This window comes from Canis aureus, chromosome 16 (assembly GCF_053574225.1).
Source record: "Canis aureus isolate CA01 chromosome 16, VMU_Caureus_v.1.0, whole genome shotgun sequence".
Classification (NCBI taxonomy): domain Eukaryota; kingdom Metazoa; phylum Chordata; class Mammalia; order Carnivora; family Canidae; genus Canis; species Canis aureus.
In genome coordinates, this window is record NC_135626.1 from 9,065,999 (window position 1) to 9,090,385 (window position 24,387).

The 24,387-nt window shown below is 55.3% G+C and overlaps 1 protein-coding gene across 9 annotated transcripts in view; it reads left to right on the forward strand.

The window, feature by feature from the left end:
• Positions 1-24,387, forward strand: part of NTNG2 (netrin G2) — a 69,069-nt gene that overhangs the window by 28,524 nt on the left and 16,158 nt on the right. For all 9 annotated transcript variants that reach the window (XR_013353934.1, XM_077851163.1, XM_077851168.1 and 6 more), the window contains one exon: positions 2,455-3,098. Coding sequence is in view for 8 of the 9 variants with exons in the window: in XM_077851163.1 (XP_077707289.1) it covers positions 2,455-3,098 (644 nt within the window). In the remaining variant the exon portion in view is untranslated. The remainder of the gene's footprint in view (positions 1-2,454; positions 3,099-24,387) is intronic.

Consider the following 24,387-nt stretch of genomic DNA (forward strand, 5'->3'; position numbering starts at 1 on the left):
CAAGGACAGAGCTATTTTGGGCAAGGAGGGCTTTGTGGAAGCTGCCTCAGTAAAATCCTGGGCCAACCCGCCCACCCCAGACCCCTGGGCAGAACGTGTCCTCCACGAAAGGGCATCAGCAGTGACCACCAGAGGCCACTGTGGTGATGCTGGCGGGGGCACCAGCTCAGCCCCCCAGGAGGCAACGTGCCTACTCCCCGTGGGAGCCAAGTGGCTCATTTTGGAGTAAGAGATTTTAACTCAGATCCAAGCTGTTTTGTCTCTGAGCAAACCAGACACCTGAAATATTCATCAAAAAGGGATGTGAGTGGTCTGGACGCTGTGGTTCTTCATGGCAGCTTTTTTTTTTTTTTAATTAATAGACTGTGTTTTAGAGCAGTTTTAGGCTTACAGAAAATTGAGCCCACAGTGGCAGGAGTTTCTAATGCCCCCGTCTCCCCATGAACAGTTCCCCGCTACTTTTTAAAAGAATCTTTATTTGGCGGAGGGGACATGAACAGGGTAAGGGGCCGAGGGAGAGGGAGAAGCAGACTCCCCTCTAAGCAGGGAGCCTGATGCAGGGCTTAATCCCAGAACCCTGGGATCATGACCTGAACTGAAGGCAGACTCTTAACCAACTGAGCCACCCAGGCTCCCCAACAGTTCCCCCTACTATTCATATTTGCACTGGTTTGGTACATTGGTTATAGTTGACGAGCTACATTGATAGTTATTGTGAGCCAGAGCCCACCGTTTACATCAGGGGCCATGCTCAGTGTTGTCAGCTCGGTGGGTTTGGACAAATGCACAGTATCCTACATCCGCCAAGAGAGTGTCACACAGAGACGCTTCACTGCCCTAAAATCCACCGGTCCCCCCACCCCCAGGGCTCCACCTATTTATCCCCCTGACTCCAGGCAACCACCACATTGGTGACATTTTCAAGGCCTCTGGCCGAGTTCACACAATGGGCAGACTCAGGGAATGGATTTGAACTGCCACAGAGGGGAGCCACAGCTGGTGCCCACTGGGCCCAGGAGCGGGCTGCCGGCCTCCCCGGGGTGGGGTGAGAGGAGAGAGAGCAAGTGGGGGCTGTGTCCTGCCTTCCACAGCCAGTGTCCCCCACTGAGCCTGCCAGGCCTGTGCCAGGGCCCTGGAAATGACTCGCCACCAAGATGCACCCCATGGAGAGGAGCTTGTAGACACCCAGCCTCCTCCCAGGGTGCTCAGATTACGTACGAGGGGGGCACATGGGCTGGGGGGCAGAGGCGGGCATGACCGCCACCCTCTGCATCAGATAGGCCTGGGTATAGCTCCCCGCGCTTCCTGGTGGGTGCCTTGGGCGAGGGACACTGCCTTCCCGAGCCCGGGGTTCCTTCATCCGGAGCACGGAGCTCATACTCGCACTCTGTGTTTGGAGGTGCGACATGAGACAGAAGAGAAATGAGACAATGAGGTCTGTAACAGACATAGAGTCCCTGGCACTGGGTGGCAGTTCAGCAGATGTTTGCAGTGACTTTGACTTCCTCTCCCTCGGCCATTCCTGCTGCTATAATGGTATTATTTTAAAGGGTCAGGAAGGCCTCTTGCTGTAGATGTTTAAAGAATGAAGAATGTGAGTAGGAATGGGGCACCTGGGGGGCTTAGTCCACCGACTAAGCATTTGCCTTCGGCTCAGGTTCTGATCCCGGGGTCTGGGGATCGAGCCCCACATCGGGCTCCCTGCTCGGTGGGGAGCCTGCTTCTCCCTCTGCCCACCCGCCCTCCCTCCTCAAGGCAGAGTAGAAGGACACGTCAAGGAGAGGGAATACCGTCAGCAAAGGCTCAGAGGCTCAGACAAGCTGGGTGTGGAGGACAGAAGTGCTCAGGTGGGCCAGGCTCCGGGGGCCCGAGAACAGTGATTCCAGGGATGGTGGGAGAGGAGTCCTAAAGAGGCCTATTAAAAAGGCAGGACTTGGGACACCTGGGTGGTTCAGCGGTTTAGTGCCACCTTCAGCCCAGGATGTGATCCTGTGGTCCTGGGATCGAGTTCCACATCGGGGTCCCTGCTTGGAGCCTGCTTCTCCGTCTGCCTGTGTCTCTGCCTCTGTCTGTTTCTCATGAATAAATAAATAAAACCTTAAAAAATAAAATAGAAGAAAGAGGCAGGACTCTATCCTGCAGGCCATGAGGAGCCACAGGGGCCTTGGGAGCAGGTGACTAACACCTGCCCTTCTTGCTTCTCTGTATCTGGAGCAGGAGCAAGTGCACATTTTCTCAGAAAGCCGTAGGCTTGCCTGCCTCTATGTGCTTTGGGGACACAGGTGCAGGTCGCCAGCCCAGAAGAGGCTCCCAGTGCCCGGACACCAGAGCGCAGGCTCAGCCAGCCCCCGGCGGACGCCCGGGCACACGGTGCGGGGGCCAGGCCGGGATGAGGCTCCCTGGGGCCCCAGAGCAGTCACGCCCAGCCCTCCCGTCTCGCCCCCCCCCCCACAGGAGAACCCCTACCTGTGCAGCAACGAGTGCGACGCCTCCAACCCAGACCTGGCCCACCCGCCCCGGCTCATGTTCGACAAGGAGGATGAGGGCCTGGCCACGTATTGGCAGAGCGTCACGTGGAGCCGCTACCCGAGCCCGCTGGAAGCCAACATCACCCTGTCGTGGAACAAGAGCGTGGAGCTGACGGACGACGTGGTGGTGACCTTCGAGTACGGCCGGCCCACAGTCATGGTCCTGGAGAAGTCCCTGGACAACGGGCGCACGTGGCAGCCCTACCAGTTCTACGCCGAGGACTGCATGGAGGCCTTCGGGATGGCCGCGCGCCGGGCCCGCGACCTGTCGTCCTCGGGCGCCCACCGCGTGCTGTGCACCGAGGAGTACTCGCGCTGGGCGGGCTCCAAGAAGGAGAAGCACGTGCGCTTCGAGGTGCGGGACCGCCTGGCCATCTTCGCCGGCCCCGACCTGCGCAACATGGGCAACCTGTACACGCGGCTGGAGAGCGCCAAGGGCCTCAAGGAGTTCTTCACCCTCACGGACCTGCGCATGCGGCTGCTGCGCCCCGCGCTGGGGGGCACCTACGTGCAGCGGGAGAACCTCTACAAGTACTTCTATGCCATCTCCAACATCGAGGTCATTGGCAGGTAAGGCCTGCTGGGGGCACCGGGGCGCTCCCCAGGTCCCGGGGTGTAGCCCGGTTCCCGGGGGCTTAGCTAGTACTCAGGATGTTACCTGGTTCCTGAGATGTTACCTGGTTCCCAGGATGTCGCCTGTTTTCCAAGATGTTGCTTAGTTCCTGGGATGTCACCTGGTTCCTGGTACGTTAGCTAGTATCAGGATGTTACCTGGTTCCCAGAATGTTACCTGGTTCCTGAGATGTTAGCTGATGCTCAGGATATTGCCTGGTTTCTGGGATGTTACCTCTACCTGTGATGGTACTTGGTGTTACATCAAAGGGGCTGCTTATGGTGGCCAGGGCTGCACAGATAAGACGCCTGGTTTTTCCATGGAGGGAGGTGAATGATGGATGATAATTGTCCTTTGTAGGGCCTGGAGGGCTGGAAGGTCTAGAGGAGACCAGGGGAGCTGGGCAGTGTGGGCTTGGGTGAAAGCTGGGTGCTCAGAAGGTGCTCTCCAACTATCCAGCAATTCAGCGAATTGTGCTTGTGTCTGGGGGGTCCCTAAAACTACCCTCAGGCATAATGATTTTCTAGAACAGACTTAGCAAAACCGTTACACTCTTGATTACAACTTATCACACTGAAAAGCAACAGAAAAAGGTGCATGCGTGGGCTCCCAGAGACACCAGTGTGAGCTTCTGGATGTCATCTCCCCATGCGGTCATGGAGACAGTACTCAGTCCTCCCAGCAATGGCGTGTGATAACATGTGAGGGGTACCACCAGCCAGGGAAGCTTGCCCAAGCCTTGGGATCTGGGGTTTTTGTTGGAAATTGATCACGTAGGTATGGCTGACTGCCTGTATGGTGCACCTTAGTCTTCAATCTCTTGACCCAGAGGCTCCCCTGCCATAAATCACATCACCATAAACCAGCTGATGTGTCCTGAAGCCCCAGGTAAACAAAGATACTCCTACCAGGCAAGACATTCCAAGAGCTCAGAGATTACCTCCCAGAAGCCAGTTAAAGGCCAAACTTTTCTTTGGAATATCCTGGGTGTGGACAATCCCCACCTGTTGAATTAATCCTTTACTCACAGCTTTGGAGAAGAGTATGTTTCAAGGCTACTTTGGGGGGAAGGCAAAAGACCATCATAGATTAAACCAGCCTTGATCCCCTGGAAAGATGGCAGACGATTAAGTGACTCCACACTGTCTGGGTCATTTGTTCATTCACCAGATAATGTGCCGGTCTGTAGGGGCAAGCCACGTGACACACTGGTCTGCACTCAGGAGAGAGGCTCAGGAAGCCACATCCCTGGGTCGGCTAGGGGCAGTGATAAGGGGCAGCAGCATGTGATGCTCTCCAAGTGTGACTCTCGGACTGGCAGCATCAGCAGCACTTGGAAACTTGTTAGCGATGCAAATTCTCGGGCCCCACACCAGACCTTCGGCATCAACACTCCAGGGGTGGGTCCAGCAATCTGTGTTCTAACGAGCCCTCCGGGGATTCTGATGCATGTTCAAGTCTGAGAACACTGGTGTGCCAGGTGGGGGCATGGCTCTGGCGTCAGACAGCCTGGGTGGATTCCCGGCGCTGCCATCCACTGGCTGGGAGACTCTGCACGGGGAGTCTGTCCTCTGTGGCCTGGTTTCCCCATCTGTAGAATGGGGATGATAACAATCATGCCCCTCTCAGCGGACGGTGGTGACAGTTAAACGGGCTAAGGTGGGGCACAGTCAGGATCAGGAGCATGGCTCAGGCCGTGGGCAGGGGCCGCACGAAGCACCCCGCTGGGAAAACATATGCTGGGGGCATCTTTCCGCAGCAGGCTCCAAAGACCCCAAGGTTAGAATTACTGATAAGAGGAAAAAGCCATTTGTTGCGTGGTGTCTAGTATAATCCCGTTTTTGTACAAAGTGTGAAACACCCATGTGCATAATTTCTACACATTGGGGAGGCATTGGGAAGAAGTGTGTCCAGGCACAGCAAGAGCACTGGGGGTCTGGGGCCAAGGCTGAAGCTCGTGTGCGGACAGATCGCTGTGGTCCTGCCTGCAGAGTGGGGTTGGGCAGGAAGGTGCGGGGCTGTCGTCTTCCGCTCACGTTCGCATTTTATTTTACCTGGACTATGCGCGTGTCTTCCAAATGGGCCAAGGCAAAGGCAAGCGGTTGAATGAGGCGGTTCAGGCTCAAGGATGGCAGGTGTATATGCACAGGTCTGTGGTTCTGACACTTGTGACTTCTAATCCTCCCCATACTTGGGCAACATATGTTAAATCAGGAATGTTCTGGAAAACATCTGACAAACAGCCACTGTTGTGGAAGCTGGGGGTTGAGGGTTGAGCTCTCTGATCAGTGTCCGGGGCTTTGGACCGCTGGGTGACCCCTGCCTGCCCTGGGGATGCCACGGGGGTGTAAGACCCTCCCTCCACCCTGCAGTCCCAGCCGGCTTAGCAGCATGGTGGTGGGAACCAGATCTCTGCACCTTCTGGGGGTCGCAGCAGCCCCTCTGATCTGCCTTGGGCAGCTGCAGGGGGATCCTCCTCTTCAGTCTGGTCAGCGGCCCTCCTTCCACCTCACTGGGTGATCTGGGGCCGGGTGAGCCTGTTTCAGCTCTGGCCCTCTGCAGCCCTCTCTGGGCCTCAGTGTCCGACCTGTAACCTGAGGACTGGGCGGCTGGAGCCCACGTCTCCCTGGCAAGGTGGCAGGGCGGCCCCTGCTCAGCGGCTCCCAGCTCCCCTTGGCGCCCAGCCTCTGTGGGCAGCAGGATTAGACGTAGCGGTGGCGAAAGGACGGCAATCAATTCACAGATAAGGTAAGTACTCTTCAGGCGGCCGGTTGGCAGGAAAACAGCACCTTGGCTTATCGATTAATTAGGACTGGTGAGATGGTTCAGCAAAGGGCTGCAACTTCCTCTGCTTTTCCTTTTTAAATTCTGGGGTGGGAAAGCCCAACAGTGCCAGGGAGCCAGAGAGGCCCGGGACGATGAGATGGGGTGGCAAAGGCATACGTAGGCACCGCCCAGATGGTGCCTTGATGCTCCTGAGTGGGCACCTGGGGACCCTCCCCCACCAGGGCCTTTCAGGTTCTGGGATCTCAGACTGAAACCCTTTCTGGGATTCCTTCAGAGTCTCATGGCCCTGAGTGCCTCCCTCTGTAGCCTGCCAACAGCAGTAGCTGATACTTATTGAGCATTTGCTACAGTCTCATTGACTGAGTCTCATTGAGCTCCCAGTTAAGGGCTTCATGTGCATTTTCTTATTTAATTAATTTGATTCCCCAATGGTTATTGAATTGCTAAGATCCCGTAAGCCAAGAATGTGGCATTGAGCAAGCCAGACCTGATCCCCACCTCGTAGAGCTTTCTCTACAGAGACAGCACTTCCCTCTACTTCATGTTTCCAGATGCAGAGGCTGAGGTCAGGGAATATAAGGAGATCACACAGCTGAACTAAACACCAGACAGTCAAGATCCAACCCAAGCACATCCAACCTCAAGTGCATCTCTATATAGGCCATCTCACTGACCCCCTCTCCCAAATCCAAAGGTCCCCGGTACTGTGGTTGCTTCCAACTTGCCACTGTTGTCAGCTATTTCCACCTTCAAGGGAGATCCAGATTGAGCGGTGGGAGGGAGCAGAGGGACCTAGCTGCCAGGTCATGAGGAAGGGAGGTAAAGCAGCTGGAGAAGGCCTAGGGCCCTGGGGAATGAGGAATGAGGACGGGTCAGGGGTGAGAGAAGGAGCAGATGGAGAAACCCCACCCAAAACAGGCACCAGCACCTCAAGGCCTCTGCCCCCACCCCTGGCCTTGCCTCCCTTCCTCTCTGAGCCCTGGCAAAACATCCTTGCCAGTCCTGCCCGCTCTGGGTCTGGGATAGAGAGAAGGAGCGGGGGATCCCACCTCCTATTCACTCCCATTCCTGGAAGGCAGGAAGGAGGTGGGAGCTATTCTCTCCTTCCACACAGGAGAAACTCAGGTGTGGAGCAGGACAGCAGCTGGCTTCAGCCATGCCCCAAATCTGGGGTGACATCTGGATTTGGGAGGAAATGTAATCATCCCTTTACTGTCCTTAGAGCAGAGACAGAGCCCCCACCTCCACCCCAAGTGGTCCAGTGCAGCAAGGCCCAAACCCAGCTAGCATCCTCCAGTAGAGCTTTTTAAGTTGATGGGTTCCCCAGCTCCACCACCAACAGCCTTGGATCCCATAAGTTTGGAGCAAGGTCCAGAAAGCCATCTCTTTGCAAAGCCCCTGAAGTGAGTTGGAGAGACAGAGGCTCCATCACTGAGCTGAGCCTCAGTTTTCTTATCTGCAAAATGGAAATAGAGTAACTCCCCCATCAGCTTGTGGTAAGGATCCAGTGAGCTTATGTGTTTGCAGAGCTTATTCTAGCATCTGCTTTCCTCTGGCTAGGTGGCCGGAGAGGTAAGGGACGGAGGCATAGGGCCGGAGCTGCCAGGATGGGAGGCCGTGGCTACATCTACCCGCAGAAACTGGAGCTCAGAAAAGATGCAGGGAAGCACGCATTCTTGGGTCAGTGTGGTGGCAAGCCCAAATGTCTACGGGGGCCTGCAGGACAACACCCCCGGGTAATGTAGACCAGTAGAGACAACAGGGAAGGGTGTGGTCTGTGGAAAAAATGTGGAGAGCAGGCCCTTTGCAGAACAAGAGACCAAATATTGCCAGATTTTCTGAGGTTACAAGAGAAGGCACACAACAGATATCTCTGGAAGATCACTTGATTTTTAACATTTTGGCATCTACTGTAAAGTTTTTGGAAAACCCTGTGTAGGGCAGCCCAGGTGGCTCAGCAGTTTAGCGTCGCCTTCAGCCCAGGGCGTGATCCTGAAGACCTGGGATCGAATCCCATGTCGGGCTCCCTGAATGGAGCCTGCTTCTCCCTCTGCCTGTGTCTCTGCCCCCCTCTCTCTCTCTCATGAATAAATAAATAAATAATTTTTAAAAAAATGAGAAAAGAAAACCCTGTGCAGGTACAACAAAACACACTTGAGGGGCAGCTCCTGGGCTGACTGCGTGCCCCTCGTGCTCTGAGATTTTCCTGTCTTGTCATAGGTGTGACAGCATAGCTGCTGTACTAATAGAATTCAGCAGGCCCCTGGCAGGGTGGGCACCCGGAGCTGGGGCACGGACAGCCCAGCAAAACAGTGTTTCCAGTCCTGTCTACTCTGGGTGTAGGACAGAGAGTAGTTGGTGGTCATCCCGTTCTCATCCCCAAGTCTTGTCCAGGGGCAAATTCCTCTGCTCAGAAAATTCTCGGAGGCTTCAGGGAGCCAGTCCAGTTGGGCCTTTGTCCACCGGGGACAGGGAAGGAGGGGTGACTTCCCTGTTGCTAGAGGTATCCCAGCCCAGCAGGGTGGTGTTTGTGGGAGATGGTGGAGAGAGGTCCCATGTGTCAGATGAAGGTCCTGTGTACCTGTTCTGTACAATGATAATAAATGTTGATCAAGTGAACAGGAGCGGGAAGAGACGGGCTACATCCCCAAGACAGAGTTGGGCCCGGATGGCCACCTGGCTTCACCAGATTCTGCTCCGAGTCCCTGGGCCGGCTGCCATCTACTCGGTTTCCTCCTCCCCTCCCCTCTTCCCCGCATCTGGCCTTCTCGTCTTCTCCCACAAACGTCCTGTCTCTATTGATCACCCGGTAACTGGAGGTGGACGGAACTCAGGACGAGAATAGAAACCTAAGAGGGAAGATTTCAGCTCTGGGTGTGAGTGTGGAGGGCACCAGGGTACAGTGAGGGGGGGTGCATTGGAGAGAGAGGCACATTCTGGCCCAACCTGTGCACCCTGCCCTCCTTCTAGACTCTTCCCCGGGTCCTTTCTGCAGGGAGCCAGGGTAAGAAGAGAGCATGTGACCTCCCTGTAAGCTGGGACCCCACTTGAGGCAGAGGAGGTGGGGCCCCCCCGTTCAGTGATTTTTTTTAAGATTTTATTTATTTATTCATGAGAGACACACACACAGAGACAGAGACAGAGAGAGAGAGAGAGAGAGGCAGAGACACAGGCAAAGGGAGAAGCAGGCTCCCTGCAGGGAGCCTGATGCGGGACTCGATCCCAGATCCCAGATCATGCCCTGAGCTGAAGGCAGATGCTCCACCACTGAGCCGCCTTAGCTGAATCTGCTGAGCTTCCCGCATAATTCAAACGGTACCGTCCATCTGCTGAGAGCTGCGTGGGGGTCCCCTGCCCATACGGCTCCTCCCGACACCTCCGCTCTGCTCACCTACCAGGCGTGGCCCCATCTCAGCACGAGGTGGCTTGAGGGGCTCCTGGTTTGTCCTGGTCACAGAAGATGCGGGGAGACCTGCAGGTGGGTTGGGGGACGGGAGCGCCAACAGCAGTGCCTTCCCAATGGCACCGGGGAACCGGGCCCCCTTGCTCTTGCCAAGGGAGAAGGATTTCCTGGGAGCTTTCTCACTACCGTGTTAATTCATCCAACAATTATTTTGAGTGCACGCTTTCATTTGTGTCCTGGGGCCACCATAACCAAGTACCACAAATTAGACGGGCTTGAAAAAACCAAAACATATCGTATTACAGCTCTGGAGGCTTGAAGTCTGAAATCAGGGGGTGGGCAGGGCCATGCTGGCTCTGACATGTGTAGAGGAGAATCCCCTCCACGCCTCCCTCCTGGCTTCGGGGGCCACCAGCAACCTCTGGCACGGCTGGCTGTAGAGGCGTCCGTCCAGCATGGCCTCTGTCTCCTCCCTGCCACTTGCCCTGTCTGGTGTGCTCTGCAGCTCTTCTTGGAAGGACAGCAGTCATGATGGATTAGGGTCGCCCCATTCTCGGGCCTGTATCACCTCATCTTACCTTATATCTTAATCAACTCTGCAAAGACCCTACTTCCATATAATTTCATGCACCAGTGTATATCTTTTTGGAAAACACAATTCCACACATGGGCCGACACAGGTACCACAGGCCCTAGAGCCTCGTGGGTTCACAGTCTAGTAGGGAGATGGGAATAAACAAAACAAACCACCTCAAAGTGCTAGGAAGGAAATACAACTGAGGGGAGCGTGGGAGTGGGTGGCTGGGAAGACCGGCCTGTCACCAGGACCCAGGTGGTTGGGGAGAGCTCTCCCAGGAGGCAGCTTTGAAGGTGAAGCCTGAAGGGTGAATGGGAGCAGGTAGGGGTGTGGGTGGCTTCCTAGCAGGAGAACAGCAGGTGCAAAGGCCCTGCATTCTACACACATGGCGCTTTCTAAGTATTTAATGTGACGTGGCTACAGGGCGTGCGTGCTGAAAGGCAAGAGAAGGGACATGGCCAGACCCTACCAGCCCTGCCGCCAAGGGAGGGAGTTGGTTTCATTCTAGGTTCAGTGAAAGCTCTCGCCAGATGCTAGGAGGAAGTGACGTGATCTGATTCCTGATGCTTAGACATTGGAGTGGGGAGGGGACCTAAGACTGGCAGGAAACCAGGCAGCTTCTTCCAAGGCTGACAGTGGCCTGTACTGGTTCTGGCGGTGGAGGTGGGAGCCGGGAGCCACCCAGGGATGGGTGGCCTTTGGCAGTAGTCAGCCGTGTGGCTGGAGGGGAGAGCAGGAGGCGTCCAGGGGCCTCCCGGGATGCTGGCCTGAGACACCGGGCCAATGGAGATTTTACCTGGTCACAGGTGGACAGCCATGAGGGGAAGAAGTTTCTGGAGGAAGTTGTTTTTACATTTTTACGTTTTGTTTTTCATTTTATCATACAGTAAAAACCATACCCTCCGGGGGCAGGGGGCGGCACAGTTCTGTGAATTTTAACACATGTACAGATTCAGGGGACTGCCTCCAGCCCTCCAGCATCAAGACACAGAGCACTTCCATGTTCCCATTGAGCTCCCTCTGGCTGCCCCTTTGTAGCTGTGCTCTCTCTTGGTGCAGTTATCTTTCTGGAAATGTCCTATGGGTGCAGTCAGGCAGCATGTGGGTGGCTTTCCTCAGCGCAGTGCCTTTGAGGAACACGGTGCAGTTACCTGTCAAGCATGGTCTTCCTTGTTGCTGGGTGGAGTCCCACTGTGTGCTGGGGTGTCCCGCTGTGTGCACCCACTGTATGCCAGGTGCTGTCCGGCTGTGTACTGGGTGGTGTCCCTCTGTGCACCAGGTGGTGTCCTACTATGTGCCAAGTGGTGTCCCTCTGTGCTCCAGGTGATGTTCCATTAATGTGCCAGGTGGTGCCCTACTGTGTGCCAGGTGGTAGCCCTCTGTGTATACCCACTGTGTGCTGGGTGGCATCCATGGTATGCTGAGTGGTGTCCCTCTGTGTGCCAAGTGGTGTCCCACTAAGTGCACCCACTATGTGCTGGCTCTACCTTGTTTTCTGTTGGCCATTCAGCCGTTGTGGGTTATTTCAGCTGCTTCCAGTTCGGAGTGATGGTAAGTAAAGCTGCTAGAAACATTCATGAGAGGGGTTTTGGGTGAACATAGTTTTCATTTCCCTTGAGTAATTGCCCAGGCATGGGATCGCAGTGTCCTACAAGAAGTGCATGTTGCATGTTATGAGAAACCACCACAAGGTTTTCTAGAAGGGCTGCATGTGGGGAAGAGGAGGCTCTGCTCTGGACCTGTTGCTGCAGGTCGCCCTGGAGGCGTCCATGTCTAGAGTGCAGGCCAGATTGGGCCAGACTGGGCCCTGGGGCCTCGGGGGCTTAGGGAGACCCCAACTCCGTGGGAGTACTCACGAACCCCGAGAGGGTGGGGAGATGGGGAGAGCGTCGGGCCTGGGATGGAGCCCAGAGAGGCTGGATAGTGAAGGCCAGACTCAGAGCACGAGGAGCCAGGAGGGAAGAAAGTCCAGGAGGACGGTGCCCAAAACCAAGTGGAACGAACGTGTCCAGGCGGAGCAGCCACTGTGTCCGATGCTGCTGGGGGGTCCAGACAGAGGAGTGCAAGGCAGGCCCACGGATTGGCAACAGGGAGGTCAAAGGCGACCTCTTCCACCTCGTGGTGGACTCAGGGGACAGAAGCTGTCTCGGGGTGTGCTCCAGGGTGAATGCCAAAAGGTGAAAGAAGATGAATGAGGGGTAAAAATGGGAGTGTTGTCAAGGCATTTAAGAAGTGCGACCCTGAAAGGGGCATGAGCTGGTGGAGAGAAGCAAGGAGGAGAGAGTTGTTCCTACAAATGGGGGAGGCACCGCAGCACATTGGGGTTCTGCTGGAATAACCCAGAACCAGTGTGGGGAGAGCGAACGGGGTGCAGGAAAGGGCTGGGGGGGACTTGCACCACACGTGAGGGGGAAAGGCACATGCACGCTGTAGGATGAAATATTTGGGACAGAAACCCAGCTCCCAACACTTCTAAGGACCTGATGTCAGTTCTGGCAACCAAGGATGGCACCCCCTCCCCGCCCCGCGGCTCCAAGAGGTCTCTTGGTGGTGACAGGGCTCTCCGTGTCAAAGGGAAGCCTACATGTGCTTCTGACTCTTTTGTTTCAATTTTTTGGCCCAAGGAAAGTCTCCCAGCCCGGAAGCAAGTTTCCCCACCTATAGGATGGGATCCCACTGTTGTAAGGATTGTCCCAGCACTTGCAGGTTAACTCAAGGCCAACGGGGCACCCTTGTTACCTGGAAGGAGTCAGTTTCAACTCACCTGAGCACAAACCTCATTCCCAGGTGCGTCCCCCACTAGGAGGACCTTCTCCAGCCAGGTGGGACCTCTGGGTCTCATCTCCCATCTGGTGCGGTTGCCAACCCCTGCAGAGCCCACTGGTGGGCAGGGAGAGATGTCCCACGTAGCCCAAGTGACTTGGGAAGACAATGTTACTGCCAGCAGCACAGCAGGTAGTGTGGCCCCCCCAGCCTGGCAGCCCCCTGCAGAAAAACCCCAGGCCCCAACAGGCGCTGTGCCCTGCCCACCCCTGAGCTTTGTGACCTGCAAGACCTGGAGGTGTAGGTGGGACACACAGGGCCGAGGAGGGGCAGCGAGTTGGGGGAAGGGAGATGGATTTGAGACTATTTGCAGGCCCTGGCCTGCGGGGGGAGCCTGGGGGGGGGAGCCTGCGGGGGCGGGGGGGGGGCGGGGGGGGTGTCATTCTGAAGGCTCGCTGGCAAGTTGCCCCATATCAAGCACGGGGTCATTCACAGCTGCTCCCTCTCTGCACCCCCGCCACCACCCCCACGCACCTGTGTGTGTACCTGCCCACCCACAGCCAGAAATCCGCTTCCACAAGCACCTGTTACTTAACACACCACTCGCTGAGCCATCGAGTACACGCTGCTCCCAGACTCCAGCCGTAGGATGCCCTGAGGCCTCGGGGGGAGCCCAGAGTGGGGGGGGGCTTGGCTTGGCTGTCTGGGACTTGGGGTGTCTCTGGGCTTCCCTCCTTCTTTTAGAGTTGCCCATTCTGAGCTTGGGATCCTGGAAGCCTCTTTCCGCTCTGCGGGGCAGTGCCCTCCCTCTCCCCCGACTCTGGCCGTGAGCAGGCTCTTTACGAGGACTCCCATCACCACCCTCCTGCCCCCCCTGAGAGGGGCACCACCAGCACCTGGATTTCTTCTGGGGAGATGACTGGCTTCTCTCTTTAGTCTTGCCCTCCTGTGCGGAGATTTTTTCCCCCAAATACAAGTCCAGCCGCGTCGCTTCCCATCAGTGGCTTTCCACTGACCCTAGAATCAAGCCCGCCCTCTGCCGCTCTGCCCCAGCACCCACAGGCTTCTCCTCCCTTCCTGCCGCAGCCTGGGCTCTGAGTCCTCACAGATAGGGCCCCGGACCTGAGTCTCTGACTTGCTGTCCCTTCTGTCCTCCCCGCCCTCGTGTCTGGCCAGGTCCCCTTCCCTTGGGCTTGGCTCAGCACCTCTCTTGGGGCTTCCGGAGGTCGGTGACCTGGGCAGCCACCTCTTGGTGGGTGTCCCACTCTGGCTTTCAAGGAGCGTGGTGGTCCCACTGCTCTGCCACAGCTCCAGCGGCCACCCACGGATACCTGTGACCCCTGTCCCCCTGCCCCACCCCACACACTGGGCTGAGCGAGCTGGGTCTGGCTTCTCCACCCAGTGTGGCTGGTACTGGGAACCAGGTGGGCATGCTGTGTATTTATTGAATTCTTTCACTCATTCATCCATGAACAAACGAGCTCACATCAGTGGCTCCTTCCAGAGCAGGAAGGGAGTGGCAGTAGCAGCTCACAGGCGGGGAGCAAAGCCAGCTGGGCTTGCTCACACCTAACCTGCAGCTGCTCACCCTTCCACCATCACACCCAACAATGCCTGTCACCCTGGCCTGGCCCTCCCTCCAGGGTGCTGGGGCCTCCCACGGGGGTTGGGGGGTGGGAAACACCGATCTGGCTTTAGTCAACAGCCTGGCCAGGATGCAATGGGTGGGTGGTGGCCTTTCCAGGCCCTCCCAGGCTATACCCCCTGTGCCACCCCCAAGCCACACTCTCAGGCGCCCCCGGCTCCCTTCCACCAGCCTCTCCCGGTGGCTGGGAGGCTGCCTCTGGCTTTATAATGGGTAATAGGATTTATCAATAGTCTGGAGGAGGTGATGTACGTTAAAGCACTTAATATAAAAGGACTTCGCACAGAAGCCCAAATTTGATTTGGCCAATGAACTCAATTGCCGGCCTGACTGCGTTCCAGGAGGAGAGGCAGCCAGCATTTATCCACATTATCCCAAGGAAGCCAGACCCCTCCCTGCAGCTCTGCTCTCAAGGTCCCGCCTTCTGTGGTCTCTGGTCTCAGGGTCTTGGTCTCGTTCAAGTTTTCCAGCACCCAAGGGCCCTCTTCCCTTTCTCCCATACCCAGCCCTGCCCCCTTCCGCTAATTCCCTAGAAAAGTCCAGCATTTTACCAGTAGGCGAAGCATCCCTACTGGGGCCTTCTGGTCCCTTGTCACCTCTTGATCCAGCTAGATCTCTAGGCTTTTCTCCTGACCAGGGCTTGCTTCTGCAACAGCTGCCCATCCCTCTCCACTGCTGCGCCCCAGCCAAGGACATGGTCTCTTCCTTCCTCCCCGCAACAGAAGGTCTAAGGCTCCAGTGGGTAGAGAAAGAACACATCAAAGGATGACCTCTGGCCAGCACACACCCTGAGACCCAGCCGTTTCCATGGCCACCTGCTGGCTGGGAGGGGAAGCCACCCCCACCCCTCCAGGGAGCCCCAGCCCCCCTTCCAAGGCCAAATCCTTCCTCCTGGGAGTGCAGACCCTAGCCCTGAAGGCTGAGCCCCTCCACAAGGGACATGCCCTTGCAGATGTCACCTTCTCCCTCGTCCTGCAGAGCACTGTGTCCACCCTCTTGTGCCAACATGTCCAGGGCAGCCCATGTTTGGGGTGTGCCTCCCTATAAACCCAGCAGCCCACTGAAACGTCTCTCCCCACGCTAAAAAGAACCATCTTTACCCAAAGGTACAGGCTCTGTTGGGCAGAGAAATGGGCAGACACCATTGCTGCTTAAAAATAGTCGCTTATCCTAACAGCTCCAGCCTTTAGGGCATGGGGAACATGCAGGTCCCCTCTCCGTTCACCCTGCGTGTGAACACACAGAGACAGCAGCCAGCTAGGGCGGGGGCGGGGGGGTGGGGATCGCCAGGCAGAGGCAACCTGTTACTGAGAACCACCAGCACCCTGGGCTCTCCCCCAAGCCCCTCCTGTGCCTCATGTCCAGGAGTCCCTGCAATTGTCCTGCAATCCTGGCGGGTTTGACCTTGGCGGGGAGCCAGCCCCAGGCCCCTCCTCCCTGCTCCCTGCTGGGCTCCGGCACCCGCCTCTCATCCCCCCCACCCCTGCCCAGGAGCGATGACATCACTCTTTCCGGCTGCCAGGCGTTGACCTACATTCCTCCCGCCCTCCTGTCTGGGAGGCGCTCCAAACACCCGCTCCTCTCGCCCCAAGGAGGGAAGGACCCGCTCACGATTTTCGTGGAGCACTGGTGCCAGGCCCGAGGCCAGATGGTGCTCCTGCCGGCAGCTCCCAGGCACCGCCCGCCCTCCCTGTGGGGCAGGGCACGCTCTGGCCTGGCCAGGCCCTGCAGGTGGACTGGAGGGGGTGAGGTCGGTGTGCCAGGCGCCTCTTGGCGGGAGCAGAGCACGGTCCCAGAGAACTGGGGATGTCTCGGATGGCCTTGCCCTGGAGGTGAGGCCTGGCCCTACCTGCAAACCGTGTGGTCCCCTGGGGCTCGTTAGGGACTCATTGATTTGAGAAGGTGGCTGAGGCCCTCCGTCTGGAGGGTGGACAGCAGGGCCAGCTGCCAGTGGGCAAGTGGGTATATACCCCATGCCAGGCCTCAAGAGGAGTCAGGGGGTGGGCTGGAGGGCCACGACTCTGCCATATACAAGAGTAGGAGTGGTGAGTGCAGCTGCCAGATCAAATGCCCAGTTAAATTTGAATTTCAGATAAACAACAAAAATTTTTATAGTGTAAGTATATCCCAAATATGTCGTGGGATATACTTATACTAAAAATCCATTCATTGTTTACCTGAGATTCAAATTTAACCAGGCACCCTATATTTTTATATGCCAGATTTGGCTCCTTGGGAAAGTGGCTCCGAGATGACAGTGGGTATGTCCCCTGGTGGGGACCCCCAAGGCCTGGAGAATGGGCAAGCTGACCTGGGAGCTGCTGGCTACTGACAGGCTCCGGGATAGGATGTTGACAGGACAGATGAGGGGGCCTGTCTCAGGCTGGGCACCTGGGGGCTGCTAGGTAAGGCCAATCTTTGTTCCTAGGAACCCCACACTTCACCCCTGTGACCACCAGCCCTTGGCAAGGGAACCAAAGGTAACAGCTGACATCTGTGCAGGGCTCGCTCTGCGCAGGACCCTGGGCTGTGCGCCCCATGTAACAGCGCACCTCCCTCCCGACGGCCCGGTCAGAGGGGAGACTAACACCTTGAGGCTGGTCACCTGCTACCCTACACTGCTCCAGCCACGACACCACTGGCTGTTAAGGGAGTAGCTGCTCCTTCCTGCATTCAAGATATACCAAGGGCCCCCTGTGTGCCCAGCAGTGTGTCAGGCACTGGCAAGCAATGAAATAGCAGAATTGAAAATCTCTGATGTAATTCAACCCTCCCAACTTGTGAAGGAAAGGTCTGAGTCCCAGAGAAGTGACTTGCTCAAGGTCACTCAGCAAATTAGGAGCAGGGCCTGGCCAAGAGTCTAGCTGCTGACTCAGCACCTCTCCTTCTGTCCCTCTCTCTGTGTCTCTGTCCTCCCTCTCTCCTCTCCTCTCCTCTTCTCTCTCTCTCTCTCTCTCTCTCTCTCTCCCCCCTCCCGTCTTCCCATTCTCTCTCTCCTCTCACCCTCTCTCTGTCTCTCATGGAGCTACTCCTCTTCTATCAATAGACTTAAAGCCTGGGACTCAGAGATGGGGCTGGGTGGGGAGGGCCACCGTGGTGGGCTGGGAGCGTCCGCTAGCCGGTGGCAGGCCCCCTGGGGCTGGCTGGCCTCACGCTGTCCCTCTGTTCATTATTAAATAATGCTTCCTGATGGATGAGCTGGAAAGTGCTGTGTAGCGGGGTCAGGTGGCTCAGGTGATGGTTTTCTGGTGAGATTGATGGTCCTCAAAGGTCAGATTCAGAAAGCAATTCCTTGGGAAAATTGATCCCCTGGATGCAGGGCAGCGTTGGGGCTGGAAGGGCAGCCGGGCATGGGTACCACCCACCCAGGCCTGCACACGGGCAGAAGCCAGTGTCGGGAGGGCAAGTGGGAAAGGGAATTCTTTCTTCTGTGGCCGCTTGTTTCCTAGGCCAAGGCCAAGCCTCAGAGTTGCTAAGGCTGTGGGCAGGGGCAGAGCCTTGTGTCCCCTCTCCTGGCCTTAGTCCTCTCTGTGCGATCAGCAGGAGGCAAGCTCCAAGACCCTCGAGGTGGGACATGGGCCACGAGGTCCACTGCAGGCACCCGACAACCCTGAGTTCATATCCCGCCTATCCCACCCAGAGACCTGGGTTGAGTTACTGATACTTGACCTACCAGAATCTTGCACCCTTACCTGTGACGTAGGGACAGTGTGCCTTCTGGGTTTTCACAAGGATTTGGTTAACTATGCACGTTACACAGCGCCTGTCCACATATGAGTGCTCAATAAATTATTGATATATACTTTTTTTTTTTTCACCTCCCGAGGGCCTTCTGAAATAGCAAAGAGAAATCCCGGAAGGACAGCAAGCAGTCGGAGGGAGGGCAGGAAGGGACGTGCCTGTGTTTCAGGGACCATGGGTGGGTCAGACTTCTCTGGGTCCCATGTCTGTCTGACGGCCAGCCCCGGGGACTCCCCAGGCCACTGCCCCCTGCCTGCTTGCAGCTCTTCCTAAAGTGAGGCTCACTGGCTGTGTGGCCTTGGGTGACGTACTTACCCTCTCTGTGCCTCATTTTTTACCTGTAAAGTAGAGATGATAGTAATATAGTAATAAACCCCCATAAGGCTCCAGTGAAGAGTGGGCGCATTTATTCATGGAACGCTCTCAAGATCCCTGTCTCCAGGAGCGCATAAGTTTAAAGAATGAAAAAACCAAGCAGACACTAACATTTGGGAAACACTTCTATGTAGTGAGCAAGTCCTTTATAGACCACGTCTCAGTTGGATCTCGTGACAGCCCTGGAGGTAGATGCTACATCTCGATTTTTTTTTTCTAAGATTTTATTTATTTATTCAGGAAAGACACACACAGAGAGGCAGAGACACAGGCAGAGGGAGAAGCAGGCTCCCTGCGGGTAGCCTGATGCGGGGCTTGATCCCGGGACCCCGGGATCACACCCTGAGCTGCAGGCAGACGCTCCACCGCTGAGCCACCCAGGCGTCTCTACTGTCATCTCCACTTTACGGATCAGAAACTGAGTTCGTGGGGAAGTTCTGCAACCGTCCTAAGGTCACACAGTAAGTGGCCAAACACTCCAGGCTCGTGTGACCGGGGGCCAGGGCCAGGCCAGGAAGGGGCACAGACCCTGGATGGTCGCTGCCGTGTGCAAGGGCTTCAGTTTCGGCCTCCCTATATGTACAGTTAGTGATGTAGCAGGTGCATTACTTCTGTCCATTTGTCCGTTCCCTCACTCACGAGTGACCCATGCCACCGACCCTCATGACAGCCTTGGGGAGAAGCAGGCTTGTTGCCCCCCCTTCAGGTGACAAAACCGGGACTCCAGGGCTCCGTGGTATCCCCACCCCCACTGGCCACCAGGGAGCTCAGGCACTGAGTGTGAGCTCTGGCATCGGGCTGATTCGAGTTCTGGCTCTGCCCTTCGGGCTGGGGGACCTTGGGCAGTTCACTTCCCCATCCCAGGTCTCAGTGTCCCCACCTGCTCAATAGCTATCATAACAGTATGCTGTTCATAGGATTGTTAGGAAAGGCCAGTGTGCTAATTCACGTGGAGCTCTCAGAATGGTGCTGCGTGTCAGCCACGCTCACCCAGCAGCCCTCTCTACGGTACAACTCAATAGGTTACTGAAAATAGTAAAACAAACCTCAGAAGTTTCCTAGGAGAGAGAGTATAATAAAACCCTGTTTCCCAGGCTTCAGTCACTTGGGTAACCCCTTCACAATTTTCCCATATCCCAATTATCATTCATTCATTCATTTAACTGTTTACTGAGATATAATTTACATAACACACAACACACCCGTTTGAAGTGTACAGTTCCATGGCTTTAACCTACTCACAGGTGCATGCACCCATCCCCAGGGTGACACTCTCAAACATTTTCATCACCTTAAAGAGAATCCCTGCCCTCCTCCCCACCAACCCCTGGCAACCACTAATCTACTTTCTATCTCGGTGGATTTGCCTAATCTGGGCATTCTGTATAAATGGAATCAAGCAGCATTTGTCCTTTTGTGTCTGGCTTGTTTTGCTGAGCGACAGACTTTCCAGGTTCATCTGTGCTGTAGCAGGTGTCAGAGCTTCATTCCCTTGTATGGCCCAAGAATATTCCATTTGTGTGTACTTTGCATTTCTGTTGATTAACACTTGGGGTTGTTTCTGCTCTTTGGCTGCTGGGAAGGACGCTGCTGTGAACATTGGTGTACACGTTTTTGCGTGGTCACGCTCGCGTTTCCCCCAGGGGGTGTGCCTATGGGTGGGATTGCTGGGTCACGTGTTGGTGCCGGACAGACACCTGTCCAAGACTCTGCTTGGTCTTGGGAGGAACCGCCAGACTGCTTCCCAAAGCAGCTGCACCATTTTACCTTCCCACCAGCAGTGGCGATAAGGGTTTCAGTTTCCCCACATCCTTGCCAATGCTGGCTAATAACCGTGTTTTTGATAACTGTCCTAACATGCACGTGGAGGGGTAACTCATAGGATCTTTGATTCGGCTGAGGGTTAATGATGCTGAACATCCTGTCAAGTGCTTGTTGGCTGTGTGTCTCTCTCGGGGAAAGGTCTATGCAGACCTTTTCCCCACTTTAAAAATTGGGTTGCGTCTTTTATGATTGGGGTGCGAGCGTTCATTACGTAGTCTAGATAGAAGTCTCTTATCAGAGATCTAATTCACAAAATTTCTCTCCTGTTCTATGAATTGCCTTTTCACTTTCTTGACCATGGCCTGTGACACACACAAGTTTTGAATTTTGATAAAATTCAATGTGTATCTTTTTTTCTTCTGTTGTCTGTGCTCTAGGTGTCATGGGTAAGAACCCACCACTGGACCCAAAGTCACAGAGACTTGCCCGTACCTTGCCATTTTTCTAGTTTTGGCTCGTACACACAGGTCTTTGATCTGTTTTGAGTTCATTTTTGTTTGTGGTGCAACTTCATTCCCATGCATGTGGTTATCCCTTATTATGTATTTACTTGCTTAACCGTTGCTTTAAATGCATATACTTCATTGCCTCACCAAGACAATCATATTTTTAAGATCCCAGGTTTGATGCGCTTGTCACTTTTTTATTTATTTATTTATTTTTAGTTTGTTGCTTTAAAAAAAAAATACCATGTGTTCAAAAGAAATACTAACCGTGAAACTGTTTTTACGGTTCACACCTACGTTTCCCGCAGTCACATCGTGTGCTCCACCATGGGAGACGGTGATGGTGCTGATGCTTATTGGGGTGAGGGACAGCATAACAGAGGTGGACGGGGTGGGGATTCTGAGAAGTCCCCCTGCAGGAGTGACATTTGGCCAGGTGTTACCTTTAGGAGAATGGGGCAGGGCCTGGCAGCGGGCTCCAGGTAGAGTGAACAGCATATGCAGAGGTCCATTAAGGTGAGAACAGGACATATGCTGTAAAGAGACATAGATAGAGAGGGACACAAGGAGAGAGCCAGAAAGGCCAAGCCCCATGCACGTGTGTGTGTGTGTGTGTGCACGCATGAGCACACACACACACGTGCATACACACAGAGGCAGCGTCACCCAGACCTTCCCGCAAAATCAGGAAGTCTAAGAAGCACCTCCATTGACTGGGTTCTGTTTCTGTGCCAGCCCTGGTGAGGCTTTCCCCCACTATGTGGGCTTCTCCTGGCAGCCATGCCCAATAGGGAACTTCTCTTCTTGGTGGAGGAGGCACTGAGCTCATTCCAGGCCTCGGCTAGGAATGGTGGAGAAGCCAAGATTACCTCTGGGAGAAGAGGCCTGAGGATGGTTGGCCAGCATGGGACTGGGCAGAGCTGGGGTCAGGGTCTGGAGTAGCCAGCTGCATGGCCTTGGCTTCTCCCCAACCAGGACCCCACGGGCCTGTCCAGCTCTGACACCACCAACTCCCTGCTATCATCCTTACAATATGCTTCTCAGATTCAGCTGGTCTTTATGCCTTTTTAACAAGCCAAGGTCAGTGTTATCGCCCAAAGTTGAGATGGCCATCTTTTCTTTATGTAGCTGATATCTAAAAATATCCCGTCCTCAGGCCAGAGGCATGGAGTACATTCCTGGTTCCACACAGCTGAGGTGTTCCTCTCCAGCTAGCTCAGTGGGATATTAAATAGGAATTCAGAAGGGAAAAAAAAAATCTTCTGAGGTCAAATACATTTTGCAAACAAACTTCTGTTGGACAAAGTCAGACAGGTTTTCTTTCCTGCAGGACTTGTCAGAGCCTGTCATATGCTAATGCCTGCTGTGCATGGGGGCGATCAGGGAGGAGTGCTGACCAGTACAGTTAAGCACAGGACATCTCTTTGCCAAGGACTAGCTCTGGGGTCTAGTGTCCCTAGGAAGAAGTGTCGCCAGCGCCAACAGGTGCCTGCCCAACCCCCTGGGCCTTTCTGAGCGGCGAGCATGTGGTAGGCCCACAGCACGTATGTGGCCGTGGATTGGAGCTCCGGAGAAAGAGTGAAGTCCAGCTGTGTGCTCGACGGGGTCAATGCCCACGGCAGGGCTGGAGCTCAGAGTACAGACTTCAGCACCTGCTGACCCCACGGACGGGGCCTTGCGTCAGAATTCCCTTCCAGAGAATTCGGGAGACATCCCTGGACCCGAGAACTGAGTCATAAACAGCGGGTGCTATGTGACTTGGAGCAGGGTTTCCCACTCAGCGCCCCCCTCCGATACCTGAGAGACCCACTTCTCTGTCCTCCCCCGGAGGAAAGGTGTGTGTGAGCTCAGCAACCAACTGCCCTCCCCACCCTGAACCTGACTGCCTGGCTTAAAATAACCTTTGTCATCTACTTACAAATGTAATAACTGCTCAAGACAAGGAACGTAGGAAACGAGCAATGTGACAAAAGGGAAAGTCCATTTATCATCCCGTCCCTTCTGACCTAGGACAACCACACTGGTAGCCAGACACATTTTCTGCTGGTTATTTGGATATGGCTATGTGTATTTTATTTTTAAAATTTATTTATGATAGTCACACACAGAGAGAGAGAGAGAGGCAGAGACGCAGGCAGAGGGAGAAGCAGGCTCCATGCACCAGGAGCCCGATGTGGGATTCGATCCCGGGTCTCCAGGATCACGCCCTGGGCCAAAGACAGGCGCCAAACCGCTGCGCCACCCAGGGATCCCGCTGTGTGTATTTTAAATGTAACCAGAAGATGCATAGATTAGTCGGCCTGGGCTGCCGTAGCCGAATACCACACACCGGCTGGTTTAAACACTGGACGTTTTATTTTCGGATAGTTCTGGAGGCTGGAAGTCCCTGATCGGGGGGCTGGCAGGGGCTGGCTTCCTGGCTTGCAGACGTGTCCTCACATGGTGGGGAGACAGCTCTGGCATCCCTCTTCTTCTAAGGGCACCGTCCCTAGCGGGTCAGGGCCCCACCCTTATGACCTCATTTAGCCTTAATTACTCCCAAGAGGCCCCATCTCCACAGAGCATCACCCTGAAGGTTAGAGCTTCAACACATGGAACTGGGGGGGGACACCACCAACCTCTAACACTACTGACATACAACTGGGGAACCTACTTTCTGGCAAACCCATATTCTCTCCCACGTTGGCTTGGGCGCTGCTGGAGTTGAATAGCTCTGAGTTCCAGTCTCCGCCGTATTTCTGGGCAGCCCTGCAACTCTGGGCAAGATGCTTACCCTCTCTGAGCTGCCTTTTTCTGGTCTGTGAAATGAAGGCGACAGGGGTACCCACTCTCAAGGTCATTAAGGTACTGCGTGAGATGCACACTGGCAGGCAGGAAGCTCTCAGCAAGTAGGGGCTTTTCATTTGTATTAGGAACATCCCCCACGGTTCGAGATAGCCTTTAACAACATGTTTGATCTGTTCTAATACTGTATTAAGAATATATTAATGGTAAATATGATAACATTCCAGAACACTATAATATTTCAATGCATTGATACACCTCCACATCCTTAACCGGTACACAGGACCGTCTGAGGGCAGTGAGAAGCTGCAAGAAGAAAGGCAGCCCTGGCCATTCCCACAGACCACAGGTTAACTAGGGGCTGCACGGCTTGGGGGGACCCGGGACAGACCAGGCAGGGAGTCCTGGCTCTGGAGGGTGGCCCCACACAGAGCTCTGGGCAGATGGAAGCAAAAGGGGACCTGAGGGGCGGCAGCAAGGGCCAAGACAAAGGGTGCAGTAGGCCTGGTGTGCAAAGATGGGGGACACAACGGTTACATATCCATTGTGTGGATGAATGAAGGCCGAGGGGAGACACCCCCGGAGGCCTCAAAGCAGACGGTGCAGAGTGAAAAGCAGTCCCCTGGAAGGTGAGGGATGAAGAGAAGGGAATTGTGAGCCAGAGAAGGAAACAGTCTGGGATGAGGGGAAGGCCACCCATGCCAGGCCTCACTGCTGGGCCTCCGTGCCTCCACCTGAGCCCAGGCCTCTCTTCTCTCCTGCCGGCCAACACCCAGCTGACCTCCCTGCCCTGCTCTGGCGCCCTAGACAGGGCATTCTCCACGGAGCCACCACGGTGATGTTAACTTTGCACTAGGGTGGATGGCCTCCAACCTCCCAGCGGCCTCTGTGTCCTGGGCTG